This window comes from Chenopodium album, chromosome 19, assembly GCF_948465745.1.
Source record: "Chenopodium album chromosome 19, dcCheAlbu1.1, whole genome shotgun sequence".
Classification (NCBI taxonomy): domain Eukaryota; kingdom Viridiplantae; phylum Streptophyta; class Magnoliopsida; order Caryophyllales; family Amaranthaceae; genus Chenopodium; species Chenopodium album.
This window is the reverse complement of record NC_137852.1, coordinates 38,358,038-38,375,947: the sequence shown is the minus strand read 5'-3', so window position 1 is coordinate 38,375,947 and position 17,910 is coordinate 38,358,038. Positions and strand designations below refer to the sequence as shown.

At 33.9% G+C, this 17,910-nt stretch overlaps 2 protein-coding genes across 2 annotated transcripts; one reads left to right on the top strand and one right to left on the bottom strand.

Annotated features, from left to right (window-relative positions):
• Positions 1-1,121: 1,121 nt before the first annotated feature.
• Positions 1,122-3,152, top strand: LOC145595446 (AAA-ATPase ASD, mitochondrial-like). The gene has a single exon (XM_081651864.1). The coding sequence runs from the start codon at positions 1,326-1,328 to the stop codon at positions 2,724-2,726; it is 1,401 nt and encodes a 466-aa protein (XP_081507990.1). The 5' UTR covers positions 1,122-1,325; the 3' UTR covers positions 2,727-3,152.
• An 8,893-nt stretch (positions 3,153-12,045) lies between these two features.
• LOC145595445 (beta-glucuronosyltransferase GlcAT14B-like) lies at positions 12,046-16,853 on the bottom strand. The gene is made up of 4 exons (XM_081651863.1): positions 15,850-16,853; positions 15,415-15,490; positions 15,189-15,304; positions 12,046-13,096 (listed from the first exon to the last, which is right to left on the bottom strand). The coding sequence occupies exons 1-4, from the start codon at positions 16,484-16,486 to the stop codon at positions 12,582-12,584; spliced, it is 1,344 nt and encodes a 447-aa protein (XP_081507989.1). The 5' UTR covers positions 16,487-16,853; the 3' UTR covers positions 12,046-12,581.
• Positions 16,854-17,910: the final 1,057 nt, after the last annotated feature.

Sequence of the window (17,910 nt, the reverse complement as noted above, 5' to 3'; positions counted from 1 at the left end):
GTGCTAATATGTGACAAACTTATCTGCAAATGTCAATACTGTTGATCATGTATAAGTTTTAATTTATGATTATATACTTTCTATATCTTCTATAAATAATACTTGTAGATAATTCTTTACATGAAACCTAAAACTTAATTGCATTGCTGTTCATCATGGTGGATGTTGCAAGCTATTTCTTATAGTGACAACCGTAATTACAACACATGGAATTTTTTTATTAAGTGGCTAGATTTTTTTATTTTCGGTGAGATTCAATCCCCTAATAATTGTAGAGTTATTTAACTACAACCTTCCAAAAGCCCAATTCTTAAATCTCTTGCTTTTTTTTTAATTTTTTTTATTTTATTTTATAACCTCCAATTAAATAACTTTCACTTTTCCATTTTTTTACAACTTCCACATTTCCTATTGTTATTCTTTCTAATATACATGCTATGTATATCCGTGCTACACTCTAGTAATAAAAAATGAAATTAAAAATGAGTCCTCAAATGATGAAAAGTATAATTAAAAAAAAAAATCCAAAAATACACTTTACTCTTTACATATGTGATATGTATTACAAAAATCTCATATTGCGTGCATAAAGGACTATTGATTTATTACTCTATTTGTTTTTTAAGTGCCTCATTTTGACTAATAACCTATGCTAATGTAAAACTTTGATCTTTAGTATACTTTTTATTTAATTATCAGTAAGTAAAATTATAAAAAAAAAAATTAAAAAAAAATAAAATAAATTCTTATAAAATACAAATCAAATAGAGCCACTAAGGTGGGATGATGGAAATCGATACCAAAATCACTTGGAAACGAAAAGTTGCAGAAAATAATGAGTATAAAGCTATGTTTTCCAATTGCATAAATTATAGATATTATTTCCTAAATTTTAATGATTCATATACAACATAAAAAGGAAACATATCTTTCGATAATTAATTTCTTTCAACATTAACTAAGAGAAATACTGTCAATCACAATAATTAAGCAATCAACATTTATGCCAATCAAATATTTACAAATATATGTATTATTTACAATATTAATTTCTAACCAAACATTGTAAAATGACCAAATTTGTATTCTTGCAAAAATAATACAGTACCATATTTGTACTAGATAGAGCCCCTTTACTTAATTTGTACGATTGGTCAGCAATAACTCCCCCACTTCTTATAACCATCTTACACATGAGAACCATCATAATCCATTGCAACACATGTTCAATACTTCAATTGTTCATCGAAACCATAAACAAAATCAAACAAATTCAACAATAATTTTTCTGGGGATTTAGCAAAAACCCCCAATTTAATTTTAATATGGTTGGTGCAAAAGATTTGTTATCTCACTTTGGTTCAGTAATTGCAAGCCTAGTATTTTTCTGGGCAATTTTCCAGCAATATTTTCCTCATCATCTTAGAAGTCATATAGAAAAATACTCTCAAAGAATCATTTCTTTGGTTTATCCTTATATTCAAATAACTTTCAATGAAACAACAGGGGAGAGATTCATGAGAAGCGAAGCATACGTTGCGATTGAAAATTATTTAAGCTCGAATTCGAGCAAGCAGGCTAAGAGACTGAAGGCTGATATGCTGAGAAACAACCAATCTTTATCACTTAGCATGGATGAACATGAGGAAGTCGCAGATGAATACAAAAGAGTTAAAGTTTGGTGGGCTTTTGGTAAAAATGTTAGTAAACAGCCAACATTCTCATTTAATCCTATTGCTGATGAGAAGAGGTATTATAAGTTGACTTTTCATAAGAAAAACAGGGATCTTATAATGGATGATTATCTTAGATATGTGTTGAAAGAGGGTAATGCGATCAAGATTCGGAATCGACAAAGGAAGCTGTATACTAACAATGGTGCTCAGTGGAGTCATGTTGTGTTTGAGCATCCTGCGTCGTTTGAGACATTGGCAATGGAACCGGCGAAAAAGAGGGAGATTATTGAGGATTTGATTACTTTTAGTAAAGGGGAAGAGTTTTATTCGAGGATTGGGAGGGCGTGGAAGCGAGGGTATCTGCTGTATGGACCTCCAGGTACTGGAAAATCGACTATGATTGCTGCAATGGCGAATCTGTTGAATTATGATATTTATGATCTTGAACTGACTGCTGTCAAGGATAATACAGAGTTGAGGAGGCTGCTTATTGAGACCTCGAGCAAATCGATTATTGTGATTGAGGATATTGACTGCTCGAGGGATCTTACAGGACAGCGGAAGAAGAAGCAAGACAAAGTGGAGGACGATAATGGTGATGATGAAAAGAAAAAAGCCATGAGTATGCTTGCTAGAGAAGAGCAGGATGCTAGTACAAGCAAGGTTACACTGTCAGGGTTACTGAATTTCATTGATGGTCTGTGGTCAGCTTGTGGGGGCGAGAGACTGATCGTGTTCACGACTAACCATGTTGATAAACTCGATCCTGCATTGATCCGTAGAGGAAGGATGGACAAGCATGTTGAACTGTCATACTGTGGGTACGAATCGTTCAAGATTTTGGCCAAGAATTACCTGAGAATTGACTCTCATGATCTGTTCCCAACAGTTCAGAAACTGCTGAATGAGATTCAGATGACTCCTGCTGATGTTGCTGAAAATCTGATGCCTAAGACAGCTTCTGCAGATGCGACTACAAGTTTACAAGACCTCATTGCAGCCTTACAGTCGGTCAAGCAGGAAGCGGAGCAGATAGAAGTGAAACATTGAAGGTGTCACTGTATTCACAAAGCATAAGAATTAGAGGATTTTGAGGAAAGATGGATAATAAAGCTCTGAGCTTGAAGCAATTATTCAGGTTCAAATTTCACTCATTCTTATTGAGTGTTTATCATTTATTTTAATAAGCATGTAATTGTTACTTCAGATAACTAGAACAAGCAGGAGAAAGATACTATGAGATAGGATAATCCTTATTCACATAGAAATCTGATTTCTTGATTGTAATTCAGAAAAAAAATCAGAATTAGAAGAGCAATTAGGCAGCTGGATTGGCTTTGATGCTTTTATGAGGCTAGTCTTTTATATGAAAATAGCATATTACAGCAGAAATCTTAAATTTATGAAATTACAAAATAACTTTAAATAAATCCTTAAAGAAAATCAACTTTTTTGCCTCTATATAATGCATAGTTTTTCAAGTCAGTGTATCAGCAGATTAACCTATCAATACAATCTCTAAACAGCCTTTACAATTAAGACCAAAAAAACAAAAATTACTGACAATTAGGACAGCTGCCATTCCAAACAAAATAAGCTGGTGGATCAATTTAGGGATGTAAAGTAGATTATACAAATTGTGGGTGTGCTGTTTGTGCTTCATCCCTGTCTCCAGTCTCCACCAAAGGTGATTTCATACATATCTCTTAGTTCTAAGTTTTAACGATTTTCGTTATCAGGGGATGGTAGCTAAACTAAGGAAGATTGGAACCAAACATATTTGATATTGGCATTAATAGAGAGCAAATAGAGGGTTTGGAGGGGAGGCACCAAGGCAGTATTGCTGCAGGCGGCGACAGGAAGTCATTTATGTATTCTGATCAAAGTGCCTAGAATAAATCATTAAACCAAACTTGGTGAAGGGGCTTATCAATTGTGAGGCACGTAAATGCTGTCCAAGGATTAAGTCCTAGAAAATCAGATTGTTAATTCAAAGGCACTTCATTGTCGTGAGTAGGCCAGGTACATGGGACCTAATGCGAAAATAGGGTCGAGTCATGCATTAATGAGCTTTGGCTTCTATAGTTCTACCGTCTTGTGACTCTGAATGGCGTGAATGCCCAAACAACCTTTGGGGCTGACCCATGACAACTTCCCCAAAAGTGTTGAAATTTTCATCTTAAGAAAATTCATCACATTTTAGCTGGTCTTTGTTGTTTATTGGTCTGCTGAAAACTTTTCAAAGAAACAAAGGAAAAGGGTGCAGCAGAAAAAAAGAAATGCAGAACTCCTGCTGTCCTGCACTAATCACAACATTATAAAACAATGAACTGAAGTGTATAATCTTAAGCATAGCTCACTGAGAAGGAACTGGCATTCACCTCAATTAGGAGGGTATAACTTTCCTCGAGAACCAAAACATACTGCACGTTCATGGATTGTAAATATTTCATTTGAGTCTTTGCAGGAATACAGCAACCCCAGCTGCAACAATGTAAATATTTTTCAATAGTTCTTCATTCAATGATACCTCATCTTAGAAGATTTAGAGCACTGAGCTAGCAACAAAATAACACAGCTTAGTTTCGAAAAAATCATAGCAAAATTTACTTTATCATCTAGTTTTTGAAGGCTTACAGCCCAAAAGTGAGTTGGTCAAGGGTAGAACAGGTTCTACTTATGACTTGAATTTTGTTTGGTGAACTTCCAAGTATCTTCAGGCAAATCATGTTGAAATAATGTTGCTCTTGCATTGCAAATCATATAATCTAATTACTGAAGTCATTACAGAAAAACAGACTAGCAGAGATCAACTTTTTCTTAAATAAATTACATTAACATTAGATTCCACAAACTTTTCAAAAACAAAAAACAAAAACAAAAAAATTCTGTCATGAGTCATCTGGTGCTATTATTAACAGAAACCCATTAACCTATAATGCGTTTTCCCTCCAAATTTTCAAGTATAGTGAACAACTGAACATGGGTTGTATCTGATTTTACCATTACACCTTAATTAAGAGCTTATAATGGAGCTTAGTATGAACATTATTCTATAATTAAATAGTCTCGGAGTAAAATCATGTCATATGCTTAATCATAAGGTGTAAAGACAATGTGACTGTTATTTTCATACAAAAAGGTATATTTTGAATAAATATGCCTATACTGCTACCTTTCAAAGATTATAATAACAACAAAGAAGAAGAAGCTGGTACCACTTTTTTTCCTAATCATCCTTCTAGATTACCATAGTCAATTGTTTTCATACAGCACGTTACCGGGGACAGTTATTCCAAGAGAGCAAGAGGCAATATATTTGTTTGTATTGTATAAAACATAAGTCATATAAATTTTGATCAAAATCAATGAAATTACATGGACCAAAATTTCCAATTGCTTCATACAATTAAATTACAAAAATTAAATATATACTTCCTCCGTTTTCTTTTAGATGCAACACACACTTTTTCACGGTATTTAAGAAATGTGGGGTTCACATGATTTAATACACTTTTACAATGGGATGAGTGGTTGTTAAGAGTGTAATTTAGTGGGTCATGTGCTTTAAATAAGGGAAATATTATAGTTTTTCCCTAAAGTAACTTTCATTTTATAGTGCGTTGCAAGTATTGTGACATTTCCTTTTTAGGGAAGTGTTACAAGTAAAAGAAAACGGAGGAAGTATATTTTTTAGGAAAATTCCAATGTGAACTTAGACTGGCTTGGTCTTTTTTCCAAAAAGTTTGAATAAGTGCTTGGTCTTTTGATTGATTTATTTTAGACCACTTTAACAGTTGTTTCTATAGACCATCATTTTCATAGAGTTTCAAAAGGTACAGAAGAAATAAAAAAATAAAAATTGAAAAATCAATGATACAGTATTTAGATTTCTTCTATAAATACTGAGCTCATTATATGCAAAAACTTGAATTGCTATACCAAACAAGAAATAAAAAGCATACAGCACCACAAAAACCTATATATGAGAGGTGAAAGATCAGAAGCTAAGGCCTCCGATCGCAGGAGAGATGGCACTCGCTGCAGGTAGATGTATATTACTATGCATGCCTTACGCTACCTGCAGCTGGTGCCATTCTGCTGCGAACGGAGACCTATGTATGCTTCTTATTTAAGGGTATCCTACACATACATTAACACACATACATTAACACCTGCTCTATTTTAGATAGTGTTTGTGTTTGTTCTTTGTTGACTAGCTCAAGGTTCTATTTGAGGTAAAGTTGATACATACTTCAATTTTATTTATATAATATAATTCATGGCTAATCTACACAACTTTATTTAAACATGTTGGGTTCAAATTAGGTCAAACAATCCTAACCCGTTTATATAAACAGTTTATTCTAACCATCAAACCTAGTTCCTTTGCTACTAACTAGACCTGGTTATTGGGCGGGTCGGTTGCGGGTCAGGGTCAAAGAGGGTCACATTTTATAGGGTCAATTAGGGTCGGGCCAATGCGGGTCGCGGGTCGATAATGGGTGGGCCTACAAAATAATTAAAATAAATATTGGACAAAGTCATTATTAAATACATATGAATACAAATTAATCTACATAATTATTTTTACATTATGTATTTTCTTTATCAACTAAATTGGAAAAACATGTTGACCCTATATGGACCCTACCCAATAAGGGCCCTATCCATTAAAAGCCCTATAAGCTTGGCCCTAACCCTATTATCATTGGGCTACCCTGTCCAATAACCACCTCTACTACTAACAAATCTTGATTTTGTACCAATGGTAACCTATTGGTCAAGTTTTGAGTCTATAGGTCACGAGTTCAAACTCTTCATTTTCTATTTGTATTATCCTTATGGCTCATTCAGACCAAAGATAAACGAATAATATACAGCCTCATCCCCATGATTAATTGTTTAATGAGTAGTGAAAATGAGAACTTAGTTTCTAATCCCTATGTTTTTGATGCCTTGTACCAATAGTATAGCTTCTAGATGATAATTATATTCTAATGATATGAGGGCCCTCAATTAGTAGTGCAATAACCTCGTGATTGAAAGCCACCCTCCAACCTGTCCGTTTTGTCCCCTTTTGACTTTCCTCTATGAGAAATATTAAATGACTCCATCATGTGTACTATAATGGAAGTTAATCAGCATCAATTTTCACTTGTACAATTACACTACACAATACAGAGTTTTCCTATTTGAGATTCCCAATTTACTTCTCTCGGTGTTTTTTTTTTTTTATGACTAATTCATGACAAAATCACATGCCGAACGGTGTAATTAATGTTAATTTATATTCAATATTTGCTTATTTAGCTTCTTATACATTGCCCTTAGGGCTATGTTTACCACTTTCCTTTTTTTAATTACTACGTTTTCTTTTAATTTGGATCTTATATTCATCCACCCATTTTTTCTTTCTACTTCATTACAGGCATAAAATCCTGATGATAAACTATCTATATTCACTATTATTTTCACTGGTTGTTAATGCCCAGCTACCAAATAAGCCATGAAGGGCTTTTTAATCGACATACTATAATGTAATTTAATTTAACTAAACAATATGAATTATTTAGACCGTCAAAAAACTGACGAAGTTGCCTCACTATTTAAGTGAAACTCCTTATGAATTAACATTAATTTTACATTTCCCTAGAAAGAAAATTTCATTGTTATAGCAACTTCCTATGAACTAATTATGTCTTCAAAAATGAGATTGCATTCACTGCAAGATTCCTCAAATCCACAACTCTTGGTGGCCATGGTGGGACTATGTCTCTAGTGCAGGGGTTGGAATTCTTTGTGCAAAGTCAAAGGCAAAATTTTGACTTTTGGATTTAAAATTGTACGGAATAAATGGATGATGTGTCACTCTTCTAGACATCCTAGGCTCCCCACTGTTCCACATAGATATCATTTTTTTTTGACAAATAATTTCATCACATAGATATCATTAACATGATATTTTGTTCTCATAATTTAACTTATGTAACATTAATTGAACAATTTTTTTTTTTTTTTACTTTTATTAAATAATTTCATCAAGTAAAACAGCACTATACTATTATTGATATAAAAATTTCATATTAACCAAAAATGGTCAAACTGGTGTTTGTCAATCAAATTGTTGCGATCTATATACAACAAAAGAAGTAAATATAAAATATTAAAATAACCTTACAAAGAAAGTGTCATTGCTGCTACTGTATATAGCATATGTAAAGGAACAACTTGCTATTGAGGGGTGAGTCTGTCATCAGCTCATGAGGCCAAAAAAACGTGTTAAAGTATATTCACTAAAATATAATTCCTTAATTCAATTGAGATTTTCCATAGACGAATTCACTAACACAAATTGAATAGTGAGTAATTTTTTCGGTTTCGATGGGGTAAAATTGATGATAGAGAAAATCGATAGAACCGAAATAGTGTATGTATGAGTAAAATAGCGGTTTTTAGTGTCATTCATGATATATAGCAAATTCAATGGGACATCCCTTAAAAATGGAATATGGGGCAATTTTGGTGGCACAGAAAGAGTATATAGAATAAATTTTGATAGAGAGAAATGCAAATTGTCAGGATAAAGAGTGGTTTTCAATAAGAATAATATGAGGCAATTTAGCACTTTTCTAAATGAAATGAAGAACCAATTTCCTAAATAAAATTCCTCCTGACATAACACAAAATAATACGAAGTATAGATCCAAGCAGACAAACATGAGCAGTTGAGCACATGATATCCATGTAAAATAATGTTACTTGTATAATTCAACAACAAAATCATTTAGAGTATATTTGGTCAAACTTTGTAAATTTGATTAATTGCATCTATTTAAGGATTCTAGTAACAAGTGGTTGGACACCACTTAAGCGACATATATTTGGAATTCTAATTCTCACCTCATGTCATTTTCGGTCAATCCAAACAAATAATGTACCAATTCAAGTCTTCACATTAATTAACACAATGATAAAACAAATCTTTAGAAATAAACAGGGTCAAGCTAAGTGTGAACACTGAACATTGAACATTACTTTTTCCAACTTGGTTGAACATGGTAGACCATCCACAAAATTAAAAATACACAAATCAGGATTTCTATATATACTTCACTGGTTATGCTAGGAAGTTCACCACCAGATAAGCCTAAAAATTCAAGGATCGGATTGGGGTGGAGGCGAGACAGCCAGAGAGGCATACATTAGATATGCATTTAAAAAAACAAAATTAAGCGGGAATTTCAGGGAAGTTATAAAAGTTTTGAAGGGTGTATATGTTGTACATAGAAGAGACAGGTCTTCTATCGCAGGAGAGATGACACCAGCTGCACGTTGATCTTGCACCGTTGCACGTATGCAACATTGCTGCTGGTGCCATTTCTCATGTGATCAGAGACCTGTGTCCTTCTCAGAACTACTTTTTTTTTTTTTTATGATTTTGGTATGATTTCAGCATGCATTAATACATCACCCTAGCTTTCTCTGTCTTTGTTTGATTTTGTTTTCAGAATAACTTTATCATTTCAAATTAGAAGTATACATATAATTCTGCATTAAATGATTAGTCTTTGCTAATATAATGAATTTTCTTATGATTTTTTGCTAATTTCGTTATGACAGATCTACATTACACTGATTTACAGCAGGTTGGAGATCAAATCCTATGTATTTGACAAGAAATTTGATGTTCATGTTTGGTTCTTATTGGACAGTTCCCAGTCTGAAGAGAATGGAAGAATAAACTGACTGAAACTTTTTAAGGTTTAAAGCCAAGGCATCTGAGGATTAACTTCACAGTTTATTTTGTAATGGATGCAGCATTCAAAACATTACTCTTTGATGCGTTTTTTTTTTTTTTTGTAACACTATACCGTAAGAAATACCACCACCCTGTTATCTAGGCTTAGAAAACCTGAAGGAACACCACCTCTGCGAGCTACTACCAAATTTTAGTTGTAACCAACCACTCACCAAAGCGAAAAAATACAAGTGAGTTTTCTGTGTTTTAGCATCTATACATAACCCATATGAAAAGATAGCAACAGAAAATCAGCAATCAATTTTACAGCTAGCTATAATTAGCACCGATTACAAAAGCATAGGCTCATAGCAGTACAAGTGTTCTACCGGATTTCAACAAGCATAGGCTCTTTGTGATATCAAAACATTGAGATAGAGCACAAAAATGATGCAAATTTCACCACAAAGAAAGACATTATATTGAATTGGTTCTCTTTCCCCTCTTTAATTGGTTAAGTTTTTGCAAGGCTTAATGAAGAAACTTAAAATTACACAAGAACAACAGGTTCTACAAACTAAACAGCAAGACATATAATTATTACAAAAAAATCGAAGTGGCTAACAGCTTGTAAGTTCACAAAAGGCATGATTGTACCTGAGATGCTGCAAATTGTGAACTTCCTTAATCAGACAGTCTTTGGAAACTATTCAGTTTTTCAAGCAAAGGGTATACACCAAGTTCAGGCCTTCAATTACCCTGTACAACACATAAGTATCCGCGTAACTTATACAGAGAGGAATGGAGTTATGCTGAACAGGTTCCAAATGCTGTATTTGATGGCTTGTAATTTCATAAGACATCAATTTATCTTGAGTAGTCAGTACATAAAATGTAGCAGAGTTCTTATCATAAGAAATACATGCACATTTATGATTATCTATGTAGTCGTAAGCATCTAAACTAGAATCTCTCGGAAGCCAACAACTCTATTGGTTATTCTTTCCACCATCCTTTCTCATAATTTATATTGAGCTACTCACAACATAATATCAGAGACTGCCAATGATCCTAGATACTAAAGTCGAAGGAAAGAATGTGGAACATTTCCACATTTACACAACTTAACGTGCAGCCCCTAGAGAGAAATGATTCCATAAGGATAGGGCACAGTCGATTTTCACAAACAAAATGGCTAAGGTCAGCTTGATGGTTTAAATTTTCCAAAGAAACCAGCATATCACTAAGAAAATTAACTGCAATGGACAACACATGTTAATCATTAATAAACAAAGCTACCTTATTATGGAACAGACAAGACAAATCTAGACAAACAAATTGGAAAATGGACAAGTTTAAAGCATTAACAATTTCCTAATTGAAGGGTTCCACATGACAGAACACCATAAATATACTAATGTAGTATTAACCCCATTACTAAATATCATTAAGGATCACTATTGCAAACCAATTAAGAAAAAAGAGGGAGTGTTAAGTGAGGTAACATGTTGGCAAAAGTAACTAGAGTTTGTTCCGCCTAAATTGTCACTTATCACTTATTTGAACACAACTAAATTTAACTTATTAGATCTTATTAGATTTATTTTAACAGTAAATTGAACTTAAAAAACCCTAATAGACCCTTATCAAAACTTATATAAACTTATTCTCCTGAACTAACTTATGAACCATTGTCAAAAGTGGAAATAAGTTGAACGCAACATGGTCTAAGTGGTCAAAAACTAGGTTCTTTTGAGGGACAAAAGTGTAAAAATTATAAAAGCGTAAAGAACAAAAAGAAATGGACAAATGTGAAAAGCGTAAAGAACATTAAGGGCCGGAACTAGTACAATACTAAATACTTAAGTTTTCAAGTATATGACAAGTTTGATAGAAACCTTAAATGGAAAGCCATCATGAATTGTGAACAAAGATATGAATAGTAGATTGATTAAATTGTTGTTAATAGTTCATGATATTTAGAAATGAATAATTGAATTGAACACCAATATTTAAAGACGCACCTTATTCTTACTGAGGTTTTCACCGGCAGCCTTACTGACACCTCCCACCACAACTCCAGCAACAATCACTAGTCTGCAGGCGCGTTCTGTTTTTCCGGCAACACATTCGTACCACAGCATTCTTAATGTCCGACAAACGCAATTTTACCACATTTCGGCGTACTGTGAGAATGTCAGTGAAAATAACATATTGAAGTATTCAACGGTAGATCCCCCTGTTGATTTGGCCAAAAGGAGGGAGAAACATAATACAAACCACATATGTAACTTCAGCTTTTATACAGATACAGAGTATTTCATTTTCTTTTATTTTTTACATTGATACAAAATTTTGAATGAAAGTTATTCTCTCCATCCCATAATACAATATTTAACTATTTATGAGAGTGGGGAATAACTCAAGTGGTTAAAGTTTCTCCCGGTTCCAGATTATCCTTGGATCGATTCTTAATACAATAACAAAAACAAAATTCACGGTAGGCACTATATCATATAGAGTACGAAGTATATAAATTGGTAATATACTCCTTCCGTTTTGCAACCCGGATCCAAGACTCTCCCTATTGATTCACAGAATGCCAGAATGGTTGAAATTCATTAACAGTGAAGTAGAATCCAGAGCCATAGATACAAACATCATATAGTAAAGTTGATAATAAAGAAAATTACAGCATAACATTGGATCTGAGACTCTCATCAAAGGTTCATAACCAGGATGCATAGTCCAGTCACAATAAACAAGTGGGGTGGTAGAATGCAAAACCATAGATACAAACATTGAAGCAATGCCAGAATTTTCTCCTATTCATCCTCTTTGGCCAAGGATTCCTTTTCACAAAAGCTTCTAAGTGTGAGCACGTAACAAACTACCCGCGCCCTTCTAATTCTACACGACTATTTTGCAAGTTCAGTATATAATGTGAAAAAATGGGCAGCGCCCTCATATTACAAGTGAAGTTATGTATACACCATGTTGAAGCAGGACTAGTATGATACCTCTGATTTCCAGTAGAAACATAACGATGATTTTCAATCTTGCATCATCTTCTCCGTATGTGAAATTCACTGACTGCTTCCGTGATGCCTTCTGAAATTAAGTGTACAATTGATACAACAATCGGTCCCATCAGATGGAGCTCATCACTTGCACTGATTTTTCCTAAATTTGTCAGCTGACATCAGTGAACTAATTAGTGTTTCTACCCTTTTAGCACCTGATGTTGGTCTGAGGAAAGTTGTGTTTCCTGCTAACAAACATGGGTCAGACCCATTTTCTGCATTCCCAATGCACCAACCACCAGGGACAATCATCCCTGGACCTCGAGAGAGCAGCTCAGAGTCAACCTTGTCAAGCACTGGATCATTACGATGAAATTTTCTAGCAAAAGGAGCATTACTTTGTACCATTCTCGACATGTCCTCAGCAGTGAGATAGTGAGGATGTTGTTTGGGCGGATTGTCCCAAGATATGAAATGGAGATCAGTATTAACAGTTGTGTTACGAAACTCCTGTGCATTACAAATGACAGTATGGAAATAGCCTTCTGGAGAGGAAATGAAATTTGCATAGTACATGAGAACAGTTCGAGGTAGATTGTCCCATCCCCAAATGCAGTAGTCAACAAAAGGGCGAGAAAGAGCCATCCAAGCAGAACCTACATACAATTACACCCACTGTCATAACGGAGATCTACACTCTTTACAAAAATTAACAAGAGAGGTAGCAAAAGAGTTGCTCTAACATATTGTAGTTTTGAATAAGAGCAAATGTCCTTAGACGTGATCAAATAAAACCAGAGACACAGAAGAACTGACAAAACCATAATATATTTCTTTTTTCTCCAACCCCTTTTTTTTTTTAAGGTTATGAAAGAGAGAGGGAGTGGACAGGCTGGAAAGTGGACACCGCATAGTTTAAAGGTGTAATGAAAATTACAAGTAGGATATGTATTGCCCATCATAGTAGGAGAATAGTTACCAATTATACAAAAAAGAAACCAGCAAAACTGATGAAATACTTCTGCAGTTCTGTGGCTCCCAGGAAATAAAAATTTCCGAGTAATACAAATCTTATCACACAACTTCCCTATCGAGTACTACAATGTCCTATAATTCTATTAACATTACACAGGGCATTTCAATACATAATTTGAGGCATATTACTGCTTTAGTGCTAACCCGTCTATTGAAACAGGGTAACAGCCAAAGTGAAAACTTGATAGGCATCATACTCAGTTCAAAACAATGTCCATTTTCACAGTCATAATAACCTAATACTTCTAAACTGACTACCAGATGCTCAACAGTTTCACGAGTGTTATGAAGCAGCATCAGTAAAATAGTACTGCACCATATTATGTTTGATTATAATTTTGCCAGCATTAGTTCACATTATAAGAGTAAAATCGAGATATTGTAGGTCAAAACTCACTTGCTAAATATGCTGAAAATAGGTAATGATTCAGATTTCAAATGCAGATCAGTATGGGGATCAAGATAAATAAAATTCAAAGTATAAGTCTGCAGCAGTGCACAGTTTACTGCCCTACTGCAACAAACCATTTATACACGATACACAAGAAAACTGCAGGAATCATATAATGACCTCACAAGCAATAGAAATAAGTAGTTCAGTTTTTTAATATTCTCTATGATCCTTTTTGTTCTTCCCACTGTGAATTTTTTTTTGTCTCACAAAAATATTCAAAATGGGAATAACACAAAGGATCGGAGGAGTACTTATAGGAGATCACAGCTCTTTAGATGTTATAACTAAGTACTGTATTACTTTATCGGCACCCCTGTAACCCAACGTTCAAAATTTCAAATAACAGCTGCACAGCTATTCACAGACACTTACATGTGTTTTTAACCCCTATGTTCTTTTCTTCTTAGCTGCATATATACACATTCTAACAGATGAGACCAACAGCTTCAAAAGTATCTTCCTTTTTCAATAACATAACTCCCAGAACCTCACTCCCTCCCTCCTCTTCACACCAGACGTCTTACTTTCATTTTGGCTGGTTCTGATTTTCTTTTTCCAAAGACAAAATCGAAGAGTATAATCGTGACATATATTGCAGCATATACGAAAAATTCTATGTCAGTCATAATGTCTAATATTTTAAAGTGCCCAGCATAACTAGGGCCACTGAAGGACAAGAGCAAATTATAAACTTAGTACCTAACACTGAATTCTGAAACCAAAATTCTAATTTGTAGCAGCTGATGTATCAAGGCGCATGAAATTATCACAAAAGTTCTCCTAATCAACAATTTAAGAATGATCCAATCCAAACCCAAAAGCATCTTCCTATGTTCTGTATGGAATCTAGGCTTCTGAATATACATTCATGATGCAGGAGTCTTGTGTCATCCGTTACAATTCTTACAAAACGCCAATTCTTTCCCCTTTGAGAACAAGTCACTGATATAAGTAACAACTGACAGGCAACCAACAAGAGCCTTACTTCAGTATATAACTACCTTTACAGGTTGCAATTACAAATATGGGATGAAACTGGTTTCATGTTTCACATTGGTTCACAAGAAGTCCACAGAAAAACATACGCATTTGTAACTACTTCATTCAAGATGCATCCAGGACAACCAAACATAGACCTTTAAAAGACACTAGTTACTGAAAGACTAATCAACAACATTCAACAGCATTAGTTAGGATCAAGAATTTATAACTTGATGGATATTGATAGATATTACAAAATAGAAATAAGCAGTAAGCACCTGTGAAGAGTTTAAAAGCTGTTGGCACACTTCTCCGTTGAGTCACCCAAAAAACATCAGCTTTTTTCGTCTGATAGAACCCTGGATCTATAATGATCGGTTTCGCCCTTTGAAACCTATATATATTCAAGCAATAACTTAATACTGTAATTCTGTACAAACACATGAATGCACAACAAACAAACAAAAAAAATCTTTTTTTTTTTTCATATTCCCAGGTACATACTCTTTCCAGCCAATGTTGCTTGTATGATCAATGAAATTCAGGTCACGAGGCAAATTCGAAAATGTGTGCAGCAGATCTGGTCACAGAAAACCAACAAACAATCAATACAAGTGCTTGCTGAACAAAATTCTCAGCTAACCATCAACAGCCCCTAATCAACCCGACAACCAGTTAACCAATATACAAAACCAGTGAAATCAAATTGAAAATCTACCTTTTAAAGCAATCAAACACAGATAATAACCCCATTTAACAGTCCATCAAAACATTACCCAAATTCAACCAACCTCTAACTTATCCATAACTTAACAAAATTTACCATATTAATCAATCAACAACATCTAAAAACTAACATTATAGTCAAATATAGCAACACTTGTTATAAATTATGCTCCAAAACATCACAAAAACTACAGAATGAAGAATTGAACTCACCATCCTGAGTAACCAGAGGATAATCAGAGGCACTAAGATTAATAAACCAATCCCAATGACCACCTTCCTTCAACAAAATAGCAGCAGCATGAAGGGTATTCGCCACCATAGTCGGACCGCGATAAGTAACCAAATTGGCCTTAGTAATCATCCTAACATTGTTAAATTGCTTAAAAATTGGATGATCCTTTACAAAATTCCTCAAATCAAGCCTCTCCTCGGAAGAAGCCTCCAAATCCAAGTGAACAACATACTGATTATGAGGGTGATAGAGTGCAAGAAGAGTCCTCTGCAAGGACTTCCCATCACCGGCAGAGCCCGAAACGAGGTACGCGAATCGCGGTGTATGGGTTGACAATGGCGAAATAGAAACCGGGTGAAGCTTCGATTCAACAAAAACAGATGAAGAAGATGAGTAGGAATACCTGTAAAATGACAAAGAGAAAAGAGGGGAAGTAGGAGATGTTGTTAGGGTTGTTAGAAAGAGGAGAAAAAGGGTAATAATTGAACCGATTGCAAGTGGGAAGATCCATCTTCTTCGACCCTCCATTGTTGTGATAATGGAGGTTTGGTGATGTGGGTGTCTGAGATTTAAGTAGTAGTTTCTTAACTTCTTCATTTCTCCGACCCCCACCATTAACAATCAATGATGGGTTGCAAGAAATTTGCAGAAATTTGAGCTGAAATTGATAAATTATGATCTGGGTAAAATTGCAGAGATCTTTGAAGAAGAAGATAAAAATGGTGATTTTTGGGATCGTTGAAAATGAGGATGAAAATTAAAGAAATTGGGGAAGAAAGTCACACCGAGTCTGGCTTGGTGATGCTACAATTTACGAAGAATTTGGTTAATTTTAATTCAATTTTTATTGAAAGTTTTGATTTTTGTTGGTTTGATTTATTTGAAATTGGGTAATTTGATTTTGGTTTGTTGGAGAATGTGGAAAAATGAAGATGAGAGTGAAATTTCTACTTTGGTCATTGATGTTTCACTTTTTTTACAGGTTTTGTTTGGGTCATCCATTCAGGCCGTGACTTCAACAGTTCAACGAGCCTCAAATTATGGATTTTTGGTTATCTCAAAAAAAATTTAAATAAATAAATAATTACGGGTTTGTTTAGCATTACAATGGTATTCTATTTTCAAGGCCAATTTTGGGCCTGTGCAACCAGACCTGCTGCCTAGGGCCCCAAAACCAAAGGGCCCAATTTATTTTTTTGCAAATTCTTGGTTGCATTCTAGTGCACCCAAGTTACGGAAGCTAGTTGCAAGTCTTGCAACAACATTAAATGTGAACATATAGTACATTAAAATGAACATACGTTTTTTTTTCTTCCTTATATCTTAATTCTCTTTCTTCTTCTTCCTTAGCTCTATTATTTTTCTCTCTCTTCAGTTTTCTTCTCAATTTAAAATTTTTTCTCTCCTCTTTACCTCACTTCCCTTCAATCTTTAAAGTTTTCTTCTTCTTTATATAAATTTTTGAGTAAATAATTCGTATTTTGATGGGTATACTCCTTTTTTTCTAAATCTATGAATTTCATATTCAATCATTTGGCTTTATCAAAGAGGAAACAAAAAAATAGAGAAGAAAGAAAGTTGAAGGTCAAAGAAAACAATGGAGGTTAGATTTTATCAATTTGTAATTGTATTTTGTATGATTTCGTTGATCATGCATGATGATTTATTGTTTGATTATTTGAAATTATTATAGTTTGTGATGAATATCAATTAAATTGCTTAATGAATATCAATTGTATTGCTTAATTTGTAATTATTCTCTCTCTCTCTCTCTCTCTCTCTCTCTCGATTTTTTTTCTTTTGATTTCTAATCATGTTACAAATCAATAATTATTTTCTCTATGATGAATCAAGATTAGATTTAAGGCATATATTCAATTTTTTAGAATTACAATCGATCTTGAATATAATTTTTGAAAAAAAAAATATGAACAGGTAGGAATTTAAAAATGAACATCTTTTACAAAATCAGCATTTAGTTCACCGAAAATGACTATTAAATACATAGTAATAAAATTATGCGATATGTAAGATTGTGA